At 36.0% G+C, this 18061-nt stretch overlaps 1 protein-coding gene across 3 annotated transcripts; it reads right to left on the bottom strand.

The window, feature by feature from the left end:
- Positions 1-5574: 5574 nt before the first annotated feature.
- On the bottom strand, positions 5575-12212 carry LOC109209157 (transmembrane and coiled-coil domain-containing protein 4-like). 3 transcript variants are annotated; one of them, XM_019372363.1, is made up of 15 exons: positions 11798-12212; positions 10755-10836; positions 9991-10485; positions 8732-8897; positions 8410-8562; positions 8106-8203; positions 7813-7904; positions 7548-7618; positions 7314-7449; positions 6861-6920; positions 6671-6753; positions 6447-6523; positions 6221-6291; positions 5950-6007; positions 5575-5854 (listed from the first exon to the last, which is right to left on the bottom strand). In XM_019372363.1, the coding sequence occupies exons 1-15, from the start codon at positions 12019-12021 to the stop codon at positions 5732-5734; spliced, it is 1989 nt and encodes a 662-aa protein (XP_019227908.1). In that variant the 5' UTR covers positions 12022-12212; the 3' UTR covers positions 5575-5731. The 3 variants fall into 3 exon arrangements, with proteins under 3 accessions (XP_019227908.1, XP_019227909.1, XP_019227910.1); XM_019372364.1 differs by having other exon boundaries at positions 9991-10442; positions 11798-11911; XM_019372365.1 differs by having other exon boundaries at positions 9991-10477; positions 11798-11814.
- Between the last annotated feature and the right edge of the window lie 5849 nt (positions 12213-18061).

The following is an 18061-nucleotide window of genomic DNA, read 5'->3' as shown; positions in this document are numbered from 1 at the left end:
CCCCGTTTGGTAGTGTCTACTATGTGAACCTGTTGCTTCTGCCCTGATTCCTCCACCTTTTTGGTGAGAATGCTCATTTGCGTCAAAAGAGTCGCCATGTTTTCAGCCATTGTATTAGAAGGATCAAGAGGCACTGAGTGCACCACTGGAGTGATAGGTGCATTTCTAGAAGTCCAACCCGTATTCTGCGCCATCTTGTCGAGCAAATTCTGACCTTCTCTCCAAGTCTTGCTCAAGAATGCCCCACCAGCCGAGGCATCAACTATATTCTTCAAGCTGTCTGACAATCCCATGTAAAACCGTTGTCCCAACATCTGCTCTGGAACACCATGGTGGGGACACATAACCAACATTCCTTTAAACCTGCCCCATGTCTCGTGTAGTGTCTCCAATGGTTTCTGTTTGAAGCTCACAATCTCATCAATTTGTTGAGCGGTCTTGTTGGGAGGATGGAACTTGTTGTGAAATTGTTTGACCAACTCATCCCAAGTTGCTATAGAGTTTATGGGAAGCGAGTTTAGCCAAACCTGAGCAGCTCCTGTCACCGAGAATGGAAACAATAATAATCTGATTGCTTCAGGAGTCACGTTCGGTTGCCTTTGAGTTTTGCAAATAGACAGGAAGTTCTTTAAGTGTTGTGAGGGTCTTCTGTTTGTGTCCCAGAAAAAAGTCCCTTGTTCTGCAACAAGTGTAGCATGTTATTTGTGATCTGGAAGATTCAGCTTATATCGCAGGCACAATAATGGCAGTGGCCAGATTGTCAGCTGTGGGTTGTGCCCAGTCATAAAGTGCACCCTCAGGCACAGGAGGTGCCAATTGCTCATTCCTGACGTTCCCGTTGGGGTCGTTTATGTCGCCCATATCAATTTCGAGTTGGTGTATTTGTTGTGATTGTTGAAGTCTTTTGTTTGCACGATTCAATGCCCGGAATGTCTTCTCGGGGTCTGAGAGTCCTTCAAGCAGTTCTCCAGTCCTTGTAGAATTTCTAGGCATGCACCTGTGCACCCAGATCAACAACCGTCAAATTTTCAATGAAAAAAAAATTGGTAGAGAGAAACTGAATACAACAATAATCTTTGTATTTCTGTCAATGGCAGTTGATAATTCCGTTAACTCCCCGGCAACGGCGCCAAAATTTGATCACGCCCAACTATGCCTTCTAGAAAAGAACTCTGCGGACGTTGCAAATATAACCCGAGTATTACGCCCAGGGTCGAATCCACAGAGAGTTAACCTATCAACCGCTATCTTCAAACCCACCAAGTATTCAGCACCAACTTCTCCAACATTCAAATTCTCAGTTGAGTGTTCTTTAACAACTAGCTTGCAAGTAACTAAATGGTTGTAACTAAATTAATAAGGTTGTAAACAATTATGAGGAAAAGCTAAGGCAATGAATTCCCCTATTGATGGAATCTCTTCTGTTTATGCTCATACAAATTTACCCACACATCTCTATCAATCATGAACACTAATCTTACCGCAAATCTCTCACGAGTAATCACAGTAATCCACTATTGCACTCTCCCGAGATACACTAACTTGCTTTATTTAATCACAATTCACTTTAGATTGCACCCAAGACTTCGTATTCCTAATCCCGCCTTTAAACCCGCAATTATAGATTCCTCTAATAATCTAGGAGTGGTGTTGTTCAACAATACCCTAAATATGCACTCTTTTCCAAGTTATGCACACTAAATAGGTACAGCTAATTGAGGATCCTGTTAATTAACTACAACGAACACGAAGTTGAACAAATAAAGATTAAACTAGCAATTTGTATTCACATAAACAAGAAGTTCATCACCCAATAGGTTCCATCAAAGCCTTAGACAAGGAATTTAGCTACTCATAGATATGGGAGAATAAACTACACTTGAATTCATCATAAAAATCAAAAGAAAGGAAGAAAGTTGTTTAGAGTACTTGCTCACAATTGTATTCCTTGCTAAGAAACCTAAAAAATCAATACATGCCTCTCTTGGGCGAAGTCTAGTGTTTTAAATAGGGTTTAGGTCTAAAAATCTCGTGTTTTACACTTAAGTCCCTGAAGTTTACTGTGCCCACCGCGGTTCTACCGCGGTCGCGGTAGAACCGCGGCCAAACGCCCTCGCGGAATCTTCAACTTTCAGAAACTGTCTTCCACCGCGGTTTCACCGCGGTCGCGGTAGAACCGCGGTGGAACTTGTACCCGGAAATTTTGGCCTGTTTTGAATGGGATACTTGGGAAATTCAACAATTGGCCTTTTTTCATCAATAGTTGACTCCAAAATCGCTCCTTAGCTTTCCTTACACCTATATCACCTGCAAATCATGAAAAGCACTAATAAGAGCATTTTGTTGTCATTTTTCCACATTAAAAGTTCACAAGAAGGTGATTATTTGGTGCGTGATTATAGTCAAATTCACCTATTATCATGGATAATATCAATCTTATATAGATTTGATCTATTTTTAAAAAAGTTCATTATACAACATAGTTTTTAATAGATAATATGGATGGATAACTATTATTTTTTATCTATTTTGCCATTACTAATTCAGTAAGTCATTTACGAAAGGTCACGTTTTCTATGTTTGTACTTTAAATTAAATGTACGTTTCTTGACTAATTTCTTTTCAGTTTGTGATGAATTTTGAGTTGAATTACTCTGGGTTTAGGTTTTAAGAAAGAATATGTTATGTTCGTACTTTGAATTGAATGTACGTTCTTGGCTAATTTCTTTTCAGTTTGTGATGATTTTATCGTTTTTAGCTCTGAGTTTAGTTTAAGAGAAAAATAAAGAAATCCACAAAAGAAGGCTGAATATGGACTATTGTTGTTGATAGACTGGGTTAATAGTGGGTTATATCATGCTGTTATACTTTTGTTATGGTTCAAACTTTTTGTAATGTGGAATGTGCTTATTTAGAGTAGAATGGATAGAAGATCCTGTGTAACCAGCCAAATTAGTTTGGAATTGAGGTGTATCATCTCCTGGCATTTTGACGGGTGAAATTCAAAAATAGCCAAATTTACAAGTGGTAATTAAAAAATAGCTATAGTTTCAAAATTAATTGAAATTTAGTTATTTTTTATATAAAAATAAATCTGAACGAAAACACTGTTCAAAATCCGGAAATTATTCCGGCATAATATACTGGTCCTGCATTGAAGTTCATACACAAGTGCTCCAATCTCCGGTATATTATGCTGGAACTTTCCATGTGTTGGAGTTCCAGCATAATATGTTGGAAGTTCATACATAGGTGCACCAATCTCCAGTATATTATGCTGGAACTTTCCGTGTTGCAGCAAACTAGTGGCTATTTGTCAATGAACGCTGGCTATTTTTCAATTACCAATTCGAAAACTGGCTAGCCGTGCTATTTTGTGTTGTTGATTATCTAACCTTTGCCTTAGTCGCACTGTCCATCACTTGTTGGTGCTAAATGGCCTGAACCACCTACCCCATTTAGGTATTTGGCTTGTAGCATCGGTTTCTCCTTTCTATCAGGTGGATTTGTGTCTCGAAATTTTTTGCCTTTCATTGCAGCTTTAAACTCTTGTGCTGTAGGGATGGAGAAGGTAGGTATTAGATTTGTTGGAAAATGCTAGAGATCACTTTTAAGATACTATGTGGGCGTTTGGACATAAAAATTGTGGAATTTCGCAATAAAAGTAATTTAAAAAAATCAAGTGAAAATGGTATTTGAAAATTAGATATGTGTTTGGAAATGAATACAATTTGGAGTTGTTTTAGAATTTTTGTAATTTGAAGTGAAAATTTTGAAAAACAGCTTTTTAGAGTTTTTTAAATTTTCGAAAAATTTTGAAATTCATCTTCAAGTGAAATGTGAAATTTTCATGGCCAAACACTGATTCTGAAAAAAAGTTTGAATTTTTTTTGAGAAATTTTCATAAAGCACTATCTTTTAGTAGTAGTTAGCCATCTATAGATACCATTTGCTATATTACGGATTATAGATACCTTTTCTGTGGTTATATGATGTATTTGATGTATTTAAGCTATTGTATTCATGAATACAGTAGCAAAAATAGGCGTGAATCAGGGAAGTCCCGCTAATCAGTTGTTGTATTCGAGTGTATTCGACTGTATTCATGGCGTGAAACATGGGATTACAGCTGGACAGATTACTGTATTCAACTGTATTCACGGCGTGAAACAGGGGATTACACTGTTTTTAAACGAAAAGTGAATCAATTAACATAATAGACTACTAATATAACTCAACAAACTCAATTATAACACACAAAATTTGTATTTCCGGTTATAAAAAAGATTCTCAACTGGAAAAAATCCCAAAAACATAGCAATCTTCAGAGAAATTATATAATACATCTGAATACATAAATTATATTAATTGAGAAAACATATGAATACATAGAATACAGCAGGATACATAGAAATACAATGAAACACACGGAATACAGCGAGATACATTGAATTACAATGAAAAAAAAGACAATGAATACAATAAAATACATGAAAATACAGCGTGATACGTTGAAAATACATTGAAATATATTAACAGAAAATCAAGTTGCTCAACCCCAAACTCCGTCGTCTTTGCTCAACAACGAACCCTAATTTCCGCCTTGTAGCCAAATAGTCCTTCCATCTTCAAAGATCTTGCACGCTCAAACCTGGAGGAAGTAACTGCTTCAACTTGTCGGCCTTCTCAAAGTCGGACACACAGAGTGTGTAGAGGTACTTGGAGCAGCGAACCTTGAATTTGACCATATCAATATTCTTCTTGATCTTGACAGATCGTGCATCCTTCCTTAAACTAAAGTTTTTTGGGGTAAGCATAAAAACTATATATGGAGCTGTCAAATTTGTTGAACCAAATTAAACTAAATACTTAGCGAAAAAGAATGATGGTTTGCGCTTGTTTTGTGTGGGTTAGGGTTTGCTGTTGTTGTGCGTTAGGAGGAGGAGAGCGAAAATTTTAATGGGATGGGGGAAGAGAATGGGATGTATCAAAGTAGAGAGAGAAAGAAAAAAGTGTAACTTTTTAGCGTATTTAGTGGCTTAGGGCTAGAAGGTAACCAAAATTAAATATTTTGCTATAAACCTTAAAAGGTATCTATAGAATAGAATTTTTTTAAATGGTATTTATTTAAAATAAATAAAGTATTAACCTTTGCTATAGAAGATAAAAATTCCATTTTTTTTTTATGGCCAAACGACCCTACGCTGGCTTTAGTGGATTACCACATTCCTTGGTGCTCTTGTTTATGCAGAATCCTAATGTCATTAAGAATGTTGAAGGGTCTAACATGACTATAATTCTGAATATTCTTTTATTATCTTGACTGATTATGTACATTCAACTATTAATATCATACAGTTGACCCCTAAATTAAGAATTTTTTGCAAATTCAAAAGATTTTAGTTGTAACATATGCAAGTGTAACGTAACCATTAGCTGTGATTCTATTTCTTGTTGATAGATTTATTTAGTCGAATATCGTCAAGATTAAAATTATAATATAGTATCAATTACTGACGATTATCCCTTTGCTTTAGAAAATACTACTGTAATAGCAGCTAATAACCAGAGTAGTTGATGTGAGAATCTGACGGCCTGCTTTTCATCAAATTTACAAAGTTACAGATTCATGTTTCAGAATCTTAATCACATGCTGAAGCGGTTTACCTATGCACTCATAGTAAGAGTGGCAAGAATGCTAAATACTACTAAGAAATAAGAACTGTAAAATCTATGTTTTTACAGCACGCTGACCAAAAACAGGATAATAAGTATCCAGCTCAAGTAGTTCTAAAATCTCTTGGGTTGCCCATAGGTACGATGAATGACCCTCGATGAATTCAGTTACATCAACCTGTTAAAAGCAATGAGGCACCAAAGAAATTGAACTTCAACTAAATGGAGACAACTGGAATATAGAAAACAGAAATTGGGAACATAAAAACTTACATTTTCAACACCAGGAACCTCAACTGGTTGAATACCAGCCAAGCCTTGAGTAAGGAGACTGTAGAAGAGTTTACAGAAGTCACAATAAAGAGAAGCAGAAACGACACAATCAAACATGAAAGCAGATATAGGGGAATCCCTGAAACCGTCAAATATATTCCAGCTGCACTAGTTCACATGAAAGCAGATACGGGGATTCATGTAAACCGGTGAAATATGTTGCAGCTGCAGCAGTATCAACATCAGTACTATGCTAGCGAATAATGCATACCTGGCACGAAAGGCAACTCCAAGCATCCAATCATTTGTAGAATAAGCATTCACAAATCTACCAGCTACCACCTGCAAAACAAGAACAGAGAGCTTCATATTAATGAGGTTGAAGCCCTATATACTAGCAAGGAAACAAAATATTAAGGAAAAAAAGGGGAGGGAAGGAGGCCCAAGATTTATTAATTAAAAGTAGTTAAAGTCAAGAAAAGCACGACAATGAAAACCTTTCTAGCTGCTTCCCAGTTCATATCTTTAATTGCAATGGGTGCCCCAAGAAGAACAACCCTTTCCACTAGTCCAGCTGCCAAAATTTAGAAAGTACTTCAGGATCACAGGAAGCAACTCAACAATCAGTAAATCAAATTACTACATCTCAGCTCAAATTAGTTGTTGTCTAAGAAAGCAAATGATCAATCTAAAAAGTAAAATAAATTAAACGAACACTTACAATTATTTTCAGTCTCAGCCAGAATCTGGAGACATTTAAAAATAACTCTTGCCCCTAGTGAAAATCCTACGAGCGTCACAGGCCTGAAACATTCATGGACAACCAATAATGGAATTGTCTAACACGTAAACCCAAACTTTCAGGACAATCAATTGGAATTTTCTCCAAATTATATTTAAAGCTTGTATACCTGTGCCCTTGTAATCCTTTTTTCAACACTTCTGCCAGGAGTACTCCTGCTTTATCAGATCTGCAAATGCAAATTCAGAGTTTTTTTTCCAATCAAAGAAATATGATACTCCGCTTTCGACACAAAATGGTATAGTGTAACTGCTCGATGATTTAAGCAATAGGATTCTGGAGCATAATCAGCACCATTGGAAAAGGGAAAGAAAGGAGGAAATTTCAGAGACTAGAAATGCTAGTGATACAAAACTTAAAATGCAAATACGGTAAAACAGTTTGGATTCTTTCTTTGGATTTTCTCATACTTACAATTAATTTACCACCTTCCCTTATTACAGATGAACCTTATGATTGCAGAGAAAATGAAAGGAAAACAACTCCAAAACTTCCTCCTCCGTGATCCACATCCCACAACAGAAAAGAACGTGCAATGAAAAATAAGCAGATAAACAGAAACCTGTCCACGGCAATTGACCATGTGCTGTCTATAAAATCAGTAATAGTAAGTAAAGCTGCAGGCCAAGCCAATGCTGTTAAAAGAGTGTGTAGAACAGTCATCATAGCACCTTGCTTCATCAACTCCAATGCAATTCCTGTAATTTAGTCATGTTGTCTACATCACACACTAATAATACAATTGTATATGGTCAGTGCATTACATCACCTGAAAGCAAAGTATAAAATTATTTACTTGACGTCAGCCAGTCCTGAATTGCAGTGCTTACAGCTATAAGATTCTTAGATTCCCACTGCAATATATACCTGAGAAAATTGCAAAATGTAAGGACAATTTATTCTTTTCGCATTATACTCCTTGGACTAAAGATATGGGAAATGATTGGGTTGTTCTTATAAACACAGGTAAGAAATGTTAAATAAAGTTCATTGCTAACTTGGTAGTATTTCACCAACACAAAAATAAACTGAGAAAAAAAAAATAAAGAACGGCGTTTTACCTCTCAGAATTATCATATTGACCTTCCCAAGGTCTTATAAAATCTTCCTCCTCAAAAACAAGACCTGAGATCAAGATCTGAACTGCCAGACGCTGAGAGGATGATATGCAGAGTAAGAACAAATAACAAGGAGCACTTATGGTCCATAAGTGAAAATATAATTCGTGGTAACTATGAGAATAAAGATGAAAGGATAGAAAGAAATAATAAAACAGCACGCCTACGTACCCAGTGGAACAATACATGCTAAGAAGACAATATCAAGTATGAAAAAAGAGAGCTCATTGACTTACCCCCTGGTTGTGGTTTTCCCCTATAGCCTTGAACTCAAATTCATCGACATCTCCAATTCTCCTGGCCATTTTAGTTCCTGTAAGTCCAGCTCCAGCAGCTGGGTAATCAAAAGTATCAGTACAACATTAAATAACCGTAGAATCCACTTAAAGATGTTCACACTCCAACGCCAGTCTTAATTTTATGGGTTAGCCTTGCATTATCTGTCTCCATTATCGTGCCATAAAAAGGAGATTCAACCAAAGAATGTTAAAAACTTATACACCCACACACACACACATATCCTACAAAACATGTGTTAACCTCCAAATGATGCCGCAACTGCAACAGATCCTGCAACACTTCCTGCAGCAGTAGCAACAGCAGCGAACCCACTTGCTCCAATCACAGGAATAAGAGTCCCCAATGTAGGGGCTAAAGCACCAAAGCCAGCAGCTATTGCTGGAGCAGCCAAACCTGATTGATAATAAAACAAATTTTGTTCTCTAAGACAGTTGTTCATTGAACATAGTAGTACCTCTCTATGAATCAAACAAACTGAAAGACCAGAGAATTCTGTTTCCTTGGAGGTTCGTTAGATTATAACTGGAGCTGCTAAATATTAAGTGAAACTGTGATGTCATACCACCAGTAATTGCCATTAAAGTTCCACCAGTCAATGCAGCAGCACCTATAATACCTCCTCGTTTCCACTTAGCCCATGAACTATCAGGAGATTGGCTTTCCTCCTTCGATTCTTCCTCTTTCAGCAAAGCCATCGCTGAACAAGCAACCATGGTCTCAATGGCTTCCTGCAGCACATAAATTCTTTTGATATCTGTGAAGTATATGGAAGTTCATGCCTAAAATAATAGCAACTTGGGACAAGTGTAAATTCTACACCACTTCAACGTGTTCTCTCGTATGAGATAGGTGTTACCCTAATTTAATGTAAAAGAACTGCTTGTTAAAATCAGAAGAAAGTATTTTACACTAATGCATCAATATTCTCTTCAAAAAAATTGTTCACATCAAAGTAAAGAACCAAAAGCACAATAAGATTCAGACTCTCGTCCTTTTAAAGGAAAACAAAAACATATAACCAGCCATGCACATATTCCCCCCATCGCATTATCACACTTAAATAAAATGGTATGTCTGTAGTATCTTGCTAAAAAAAGGACCTCATCACCATTTTGGAATTATTTTTATAGCCATATCAAGGTAGTAGAAAATCCTCAAGAATTCTATGGCATAATGAAATAAGAACTTCTGGATTCGTATTAAAAATACATGCTTTAATCATGCAGCAATACATGCATTAGAGCACATAAAAATTGCAAAAATGTTCCCTTTATTGTAATGACTTGATCATTATCCATCTCCTACCTGTTATCTCTAATTTCTTATAATAAAGTATGTAATACTAATTTTAAAGATATAAGAAGGTGTCTAAAAGGATCTTCATTTGCTTACAAAAGGAATGCAAGATTTATTCATTCACTTATTTTATGATGTAGCATTCACATTTTAACTTTCCTCTAAAATTTGTTCTTTATTTGATATAATCAGAAATAAATAATTAAGGAGTATAATTTGATGATGATTTTTAATTTAAAGCACAATGATGATTTTAATTTCTCAAGCTCATATTACTGCTTAGAGTTCTCCACATTTGGGCAGCTAATGGAATGCTCTCCACATCTCTTCCTCAGGAGAGCAGGCAGTCAAACTACTTCATTATTGCAGAGTGATATACAAAAAGTCTAGAAAGATTCTTTCTGCTATAAATCTAGCATGTTCCTAATAGGATATGCAATTAATATATCAGTCACTTTAGAAGAGATAGCATAGAAAGAAACGAAGCACATAATGGAAATTTATGCATCATTTAAATGAATGTACCATTTTGATCCATTTGACATTAAGCCAAGTCGTTAGCAACCGTAAAGCCACACGATGTCGAGCATCATAACCGTTCCTTCTTCGAGTAGATTTCTTACCATCTTCAGGTACTTGTGCGAGACAAGCTGAAAGAAGCTCATAGAGGATGGTCACTTTCCTAGAGTACCCAAGCATTGATACCTCTTCGACAGGTTTTTCATCAGAGCCACTAACAGCCTCCAAATGAGCACCAGCAATGCTAGATGGTTTCTTGCTTTTCTCTTGGTAATTTTCAACATTCGTTTTTTCCACGTCAGTTGTGGACTTCACATCAGCAATCGATAACTTCTCCCGACATTCATGCTTATATTCACGCCTCTTCTCCTTCTCAGACTCATTACCAGAAGTTCTCTCCATGCTTGACGCCATAGCATCTACCCCATTTGCCAAAGCAAGTTCCATGTCTGCTGCTTCTGAAGAATCATCACTACTTTCTTCAGACAGTAACCTTAGAAACTGATGTAATATCAGTAATCAGGTCGTCAAGAAATTAACAATAAAGATAATAACTTTAACTACCTAATTAGTATCAGCTGCTGATATAAAAAAGCAATGTGGTTCCCTTTCCATTTGAATAAGCAACAGTGGTAATTAACAGATCTCTCTCTCTAAAAACTACAGCAGACCTTAATTTAATGCCATTTTCTAATAAATGTAGAAACTTGTCCTGGGCATGAACATAACTGTAGTACTCTTCTACAACTTGAAGAGACAAGAAAACTAACCGCTCCAACATGATGCTTTGGTGGTGTAGACGCAGCAGTTTCCTCTAGCCCTGACCATGCCTTTTCGTCAATCTCTAGAAATCTATTCACAAATAATTCAACACGCAGCCCAAATTAGTAATTTACAAATAAGACATTGTGTGCTAGCATTAGTGGTCGATTGCTGGCTTAAAATTTTCGAAAAAAGAGCAGGTGGCAAAAATTGACCCCAAGAATATATCAAACGCTTCATATTCGAAGTATGGTATGCTTTCATTAGTTAGTCAGCAGTAAATACTCCTTTTGCCCCAATTTTATATGGTACTTTTTCCTTTTTAAGACGCCCCAAATTTTTTACACCATTCAAAAACAAAATATAATTCTGCTATTCAAATTTTAAACTTTGAAGAGAGCCTTGGCGCAACAATAAAATTTGCCACCGTGTAGCCAAGTGGTCACAAATTCAAGCAAACAGTCTCTTCTAAAAATGCAAGGTAAGACTGTGTACATTAGATCCAATATGATCCAGCCCTTCCCGAACCCTGCACATAGCAGAAGCTTAGTGCACCAAGCTGCCCTTTTACATGTTATTTTCTTTAAGGAACTGACTTCTCAATCTTTCTTCCACCAATAAAATTATACATTAGTCACAATTAACCTTTAAATTCTCTATCCAGTCAAAACCGTCATATAATATTGATCCATCCGATTATTAAAGGTAAATCTATTTAATAGTAGCATTGCACAGTAACCTAGAATAAATAGTAAGTAACTATTATAACATGTTAAATTGCAGTGATAGTGTAAAAAGGTCATTATACTACAATAATTTAACATGTTATAATAAGTTATTTACCCTTTATTCTAGGTTATCAATCAATGCTATTAAATAAAGCTACTTTCAATTACCTTGACCTGATTGTATAAATAATTTTTACAATGTCAGCGCGTGGAACTTAAACTCCAACTTAAATCCATATCAAATCTTCATATTTTATTTTCCGGCAAATAAACATTGAAATGAAATGATTAATAAAAATTAGCAAGCAAAAGGAATTAGTAACTTGAAGATGGGCCGAAGGAGAGCGGAGGATTCGTGGACCCAAAGGTGAGGGTCGTCGGAGACGGAATCGCTACTGCTGCCACTGCTACTACGTTCCTCCGATAAGGAATCGTCGGACGGAAAGCCCAACGGACAAGTTTGATGGATCTGGGCCTGGTGAAGGCTCAGCCCGAATAAAGCTCCGGCTGCATACTTGTGCGTTGGCGTCAACATCGAAGGCGGCATGATTTCGAACAAAGCTCGTCAGTGATTAGTGAAATTGTGGAATTTTTTTGAATTTGATCGAAGATGATTTGATCAATTTGAAGTTTCACTGTTTTGTTTCCTAATTTGTCAATTTTCTTTCATTAGTTTAGGCGGTCATATTGTATATTGTTGAATTTGGAAGGAAGCGAGGAAATGGCCAAGTGCCAACGTAAACGACACGTTAGTGAATAGTGACTATATATTTCTAGTAGGATTAGAACAAGAAATAAAAATATCCGTAGGTCAAAACTAATTGTATTTATTAATCGAAAACTATATAAAATATATATTATATTATATGTATATAATACACATTTATACAAAAAAAAAATTATTCATAATAATTCTGAGAACAGTTAAAAATATATATTTCCTAACAAAAATAGGGTTTTGGAGATTGGCCTATTAAATTTCTTCAAAAGGGAGTATTTTTTGTCTCCATAAAATATTTAACCAACTTATTATCAGATTTAACGAAAGATTAGAGTTGCAGTTTTTGTTATATTTGGTCTACTTTTTGTATCTATTATAGTTTTGAAGTGTAGTTTTTACTACTTTGTTTTGTTTTCAGTATCTATTGTAGCTTTTGTTAAATATTTGATTGAGACAAAAAGTACTCAATTTTGAAAACTTAAAAATAGAAAACTGTTAGTAATATGTTTATGGTGAAATAAAACAATAAAGAAAAATATTGCAAAGAAAGAGAGGGAGAATTTTTATTGCTTTGAGATCAATTACAATAGAATAGTTATCCTCTATTTATAGGGGAAAAGTGACTTAGCCATCAAGTAACAAACCCTAAAATCTCTCTAAAATATAGACATTCACCTTAAATAGAATTATATTTATAACACTCCCCCTTGAATGTCTATTCAACAAATAATGTGTCTCGTTAAAACCTTAACTAAAATAAAACTCAGTGGAAAAAAATTCTAGTGAAGGAAAAAGAGTACACATATCTAACAATACGCCTTTTGGTTGCCTCGTTAAAAACCTTGCAAGGAAAACCCAGTGGGACAAAACATTATAAGGGAAAGAGTACAACGCGTATTAACTCCCCCTGATGAGAGCATCAATTCACATCCTTGAGCCTTCGCATTCCAATCTTGTGCACTAGCTTCTTGAAGGTTGACGTCGGCAGAAATTTGATGAATAAAAATAGCCATATTAACTCTAATGAATATGTACCTTGAAAATCCTCGCAATCACATTATCATGCTTATAGTTATAGCAAGATACATATGTGCGCAAATAACACTTAGGATATGGTACTTCAGGACCAAGAATTGTATATGCTTTAAGTGATTTAAATCCTTCAAGGATTGTCATATAAGTTAAGTCATATAAGCCATATAAATAGACTTTAGATGCATATCAAGTTTTCATGTCATGCTAGACATATAAGATAGATAAAAGTAATTGCATACATCATTAACTTTATACTTTCAAGTGTTTGAACTGCAGGTCCAAAACTACATGTCTTCCATATGAAACCAATTCTACTTAAATTGTTTCTCCAGACTTAGGATCCTCATAAATATTTAGCGTTATCATAGATGTAGTCGACGAACATTTTATATCGGTTCCAACATTTTTTCATAAAGACATAACATAGAGATCTCTTCATTTATATTTTCAAGCACCTGAACCTCTCCTGAGATTTTATGAAGTATTATGTCATTTGATCTTCTAGATCACTTGGCTCCTTACTATGATCTAAAATTTAGATCATTTGCTCATATTCTTTATCAAGAATTTTATTGGAAACCGATTTGTCTATACGCTACCATAGACTTTGTTCCTTCTAGGACTTATTCTAATATGAGCATTTGCAGTGAGAATATAGTTACTTTATTTGGGTCAACAAATGCGTCTGGCATGCTTTGCAATATATTGCAGATGAATTATCTTTTTATGAACTTCAAGTTCATATTATCTTATTCGAGGATCTAGATGTACAAATGATAATTCATTCCACGTAACCTTTTCTCAACGGTTTCTCTTGTCTCCCCCTCATGTTAGAAAAACTAACTTGCTTCCTTAAGTTTGAAAACCCACATTTGTGCGTTATGGTGTTAAGTAAAATATACACCGCACATCAATAAATAATAATAATAATAAGATGAAATTATTTAGTTCCTGACCCTGAACCACTTGTGAGGGGAGAATGTAATATACTTTCGTATATAACGTATATCAAACTGATATAGATAACTTTATTCTCATAAGTAATAGTTTAGCTACTAAGTGGAGACACTCAATAAATCATTTTGATAAACCGGTTGTGTTGTAAACCAACTTATCAAGATGAACTGTCTTGAATAGAAAATCTGGAAATTATGCTCGAAATTAAATTATTGAGCAAGTTACCACGCAAACACCGGCCAGGTTGTGGGTTAATAATAATCGCACATGTAACCTTCTCATAGTTGCATCTAATGTGGTATACATGGCAGGTGAATGGGCCCCAATTCACCTTTGATATTTCTAGCATTCATGGGATTCAATCCCAATTTTAGTTGGTCTATTAATGAATGAGAACAAGCAACGTACATAAGAGAATTCATAAAGAACTTTCTAGTTCTTTAATATTTACCCATGTGAATTCTCTTTTATATTTGCACAATAAACTTAAATTAACATGGCTAAACCAATTATGCCAACCGGATAAATTATCAATATTGATAAACTTCAGGTTAATACCATGACATCTACTTTATTGGGGCATTCTTTTGTTTGTGTAGTACAAACTGGAGAATAAAGCGGGTAACTTTTCACATACATATTACCCCGCTATAAGGAAGATATTAAATCTTTCCTTTATTTATAGTCTCAATGTAACCAATCGCTTTCACGAATACTTTAGAAACTCAATAAATTTCTTTTTTTTGGTAAATAAAGAATTTACCAAGTAATGTTATGTACAGAGTTTCAAAACTACAAAAGCAGACAAATTACAACCGCGAGCTGAGCATAGTGCCCCAACTGCTAGGTACTTCCTATCTATCTATCTTCTACTTTGCTGCCTATGGATATGAATCCAATTCTTTTAATCTATTTGCTACTTTTTACTTCTTGTTTCCTCGATAAAATATGTCTTGTATTATCAGCCGAAGGATCCCATCAACAGTCTTCTTCTTGTCCTGGAACAATCTTGTATTTCTCTCAATCCATATATAGTAGACACACCCTGCGAGAGTCATTCTGTAGACCTCCGCAATGGCTTTCTTTCCATTTATTCCTCGGACTGTCCATTCAATCTCCTCATCCCTCTTCAATATCGACCTTTGGAATCCCTTTCATTTCAGTAGTCTCCCCCAGATTTCTTTTGACATCCTACATTCGAAAAATAAGTGTGGAATGGTTTCATTTTCCTCATTGCCCAGCTCACATTTTTTGTTTATTGCTTTGCCCCATCCTGCTACCTTATCTTTCATGTGCAACTTCCCTTGGATCGCCAAATTCATTATAAAACTCCACCTAGGAACAGCATAGTTGTTGCAAGTTAGTCTCCTCCATGGCACCTTTGGAAACTCCCCTCTCATCTTATGGTACATCGTTTTAATAGAGAAGAAGTGTTGGTTCATCAACTCTGTAACCTCCATTCTTGCCCTTTCTAGGTATGCCTTGGCTTTAAGAATTTTGAGTAGTACCCAGGATGCTTGCTTTACTTGGACCTCCCAGATGTTCTTCCCCTTCCCGTAGTATATATGGACCCACCTTACCCACAGTTTATCTTTTTTGGTACATAGGTTCCACAGAAGTTCAATTATTGCTGCCTTGTTCCAAGTTTCAATGTGTATTACATTAAAAACCCTGTTGTTCTGGGCCAACAGACCTTTCCCCAAGCCAACAATGCTCTCTTTGATATCTCTGTTGTGCCAGTCCAGAGAAAGCTTCTACATGTTGCCTCTATCAGCTTCACAACTTTCTTAGGTAGCACAAAGATTTGGGACCAAAACACTTGGATTGAAAATAGTACACTCTTGATCAGTTGGAGTCTTCCTGCATAGGACAAGTATTTTGTTGTCCATGAAGTTATCCTTCCCAACATCTTCTCTATAAGTGGCTGGCATTGTACTAGGGATAGTCTTTTGAAGCTCAGAGGGACCTCCAAGTACCCAATAGGTAACTCCCCTTTTGTAAACCCCCGTGTTGTTAGAATTTCCTCTTGCACCTCTCTGCTTACCCCTCCAAAATAAATGGAGCTTTTGTCTCTGTTTGCTGTCAATCCTGAGCATTGTGAGAATTCATTAAAACAGTACATGAGCAACTGAACTGAGATTTCATCTCCCCTGCAAAAGAGAAGTAAATTATCTACAAAACATAGTTGAATAAGCTGCAGCTTTGAGCATTTAGGATGAAAATTAAAATCTGGTTTATTTTGTAGTGTCTTGAGTTTTCTATTGAGGTACTCCATGGCAATAACAATGAGGAATGGATCCCCCTGCCTCAGTCCCTTCTTGGCTTGAAATGGGGAGCTTGGTGTCCCATTAATGATAACTGAATAAGAGACACTTGTAATACATATCATGATCCATTCTATAAACAACTTTGGGAAGTTCAGACCATGTAGGATTTCTTCCAAGTAGGGCCATTTCAAGGAGTCATAAGCCTTTTGCATGTCTACTTTGATCATACATCGTGGGGACACTCCTTTCCTTCCATAACCCCTGACCAATTCATGGCTAATAATAATGTTGTCTGATATAATTCTTTCAAGAACAAAAGCTTATTGGCTTTGGTTTATTATAGTATCCATTACTCCTTGTAGTCTCTTTGTAAGAATTTTGGATATCAGTTTATACAAAATTGTACAGCATGATATGGGCCTAAATTGTTTGATAGTGGAGAGGTTCTTAACTTTTGGTATTAGTGTAATTGTAGCGCAATTGATAGGCAAATGCATGGTCTTTGTATTGAAGAAGGACAGGACAGCATCAGTTACCTCGTCCTCATTCCCTATAATGTTCCATGCTTTCTTGAAGAAAAAAGCATTGAAACCATCACAGCCTGGCGCTTTCTGGTCATCTATATCTTTCAGAGCATTCATCACTTCCATTCTTGACATTGGTGCTATCAATTTCAGCTGCATCTCTCTGTTCAAACAAGGTCCATTTTTCATTTCAATGGGGTTTATTGCAGGTATGGAGTCAGTTGCCGAGCCCAGTAGTCGTTTATAAAACCCAATGATCTCTTCTTGAATTGCCTTTTCACTCTGCAGCAGTACACCATTATCATCCATCAAATTTGTGATTTTATTTTGGGGATAGTCTATTCTTCATATATAGAGGCAAAGAAGTAGGATGTATTTGCATCCCCCAATTGCAGCCATTGGTTTCTAGATTTCTGCTTTGTTATACTTTCTTCAATAAGGATCCACTTCTCTAGTTGCTCTCTAATTGATTTCTCTTTTTTTAATTTCTCAGATATCCCCATGATTCTCAACTCCTCCTGGACTGACCATAGTTGTCGTCTACTGTTTTTGATTTTCTCATCAATTCCTGTAGTGAGTATTGTTGAGTTGTTTCAGTCTGTGTTTCACTCTTTTCAGTTTTTCCCATACTCTCTGCATATTCACCTCTTTATCCATGCTGGTCCACCCTTCTATTACTTTTTGCTGAAATTCTTCATGTTCTGCTATGACATTGAAAAATCTAAATGGTCTATATGTCTTCTCAACTCTACCATATGACAATCATTCATAAAGTCTTTAAAATCTTTAACCTCAAATTCCTGTATATGGTTGCCATTTATTCTATCCTCTATATTCAACACTGCATTAAAGTCTCTCATTGCTAGCCATGGTCCTGCTTGATCATTTTGAATTTGCCTTAGTTCATGCCATAGACTTCTCCTATCACCAATTGTATGCAGACCATAGATAGCTGTGAAGTTAAATCTCATCTTGCTATCCAATATGCAAACCTGGCCATGAATGAGTTGTACATGAGTAACTTCTACTGTGAAACTGACCTTGTGAGGATCCCACAGTAGCCAGATTCTTCCTTTATCTCCT

The sequence above is a fragment of the Nicotiana attenuata genome, unplaced genomic scaffold (genome assembly GCF_001879085.1).
Source record: "Nicotiana attenuata strain UT unplaced genomic scaffold, NIATTr2, whole genome shotgun sequence".
Classification (NCBI taxonomy): Eukaryota; Viridiplantae; Streptophyta; class Magnoliopsida; order Solanales; family Solanaceae; genus Nicotiana; species Nicotiana attenuata.
Note: the sequence above shows the minus strand (reverse complement) of the source record. Positions and strands in the feature narration are given on the sequence as shown.

Coding starts and splice junctions, on each gene's coding strand:
- LOC109209157 (XM_019372363.1), bottom strand. CDS start 12,021: ATGCCGCCTTCGATGTTGACGCCAACGCACAAGTATGCAGCCGGAGCT. Junction 8,563..8,731: donor TTTAATGGCAATTACTGGTG/GTATGACATCAC, acceptor ATTATCAATCAG/GTTTGGCTGCTCCAGCAATA. Junction 6,292..6,446: donor ACTGGGAAGCAGCTAGAAAG/GTTTTCATTGTC, acceptor CTTGTTTTGCAG/GTGGTAGCTGGTAGATTTGT.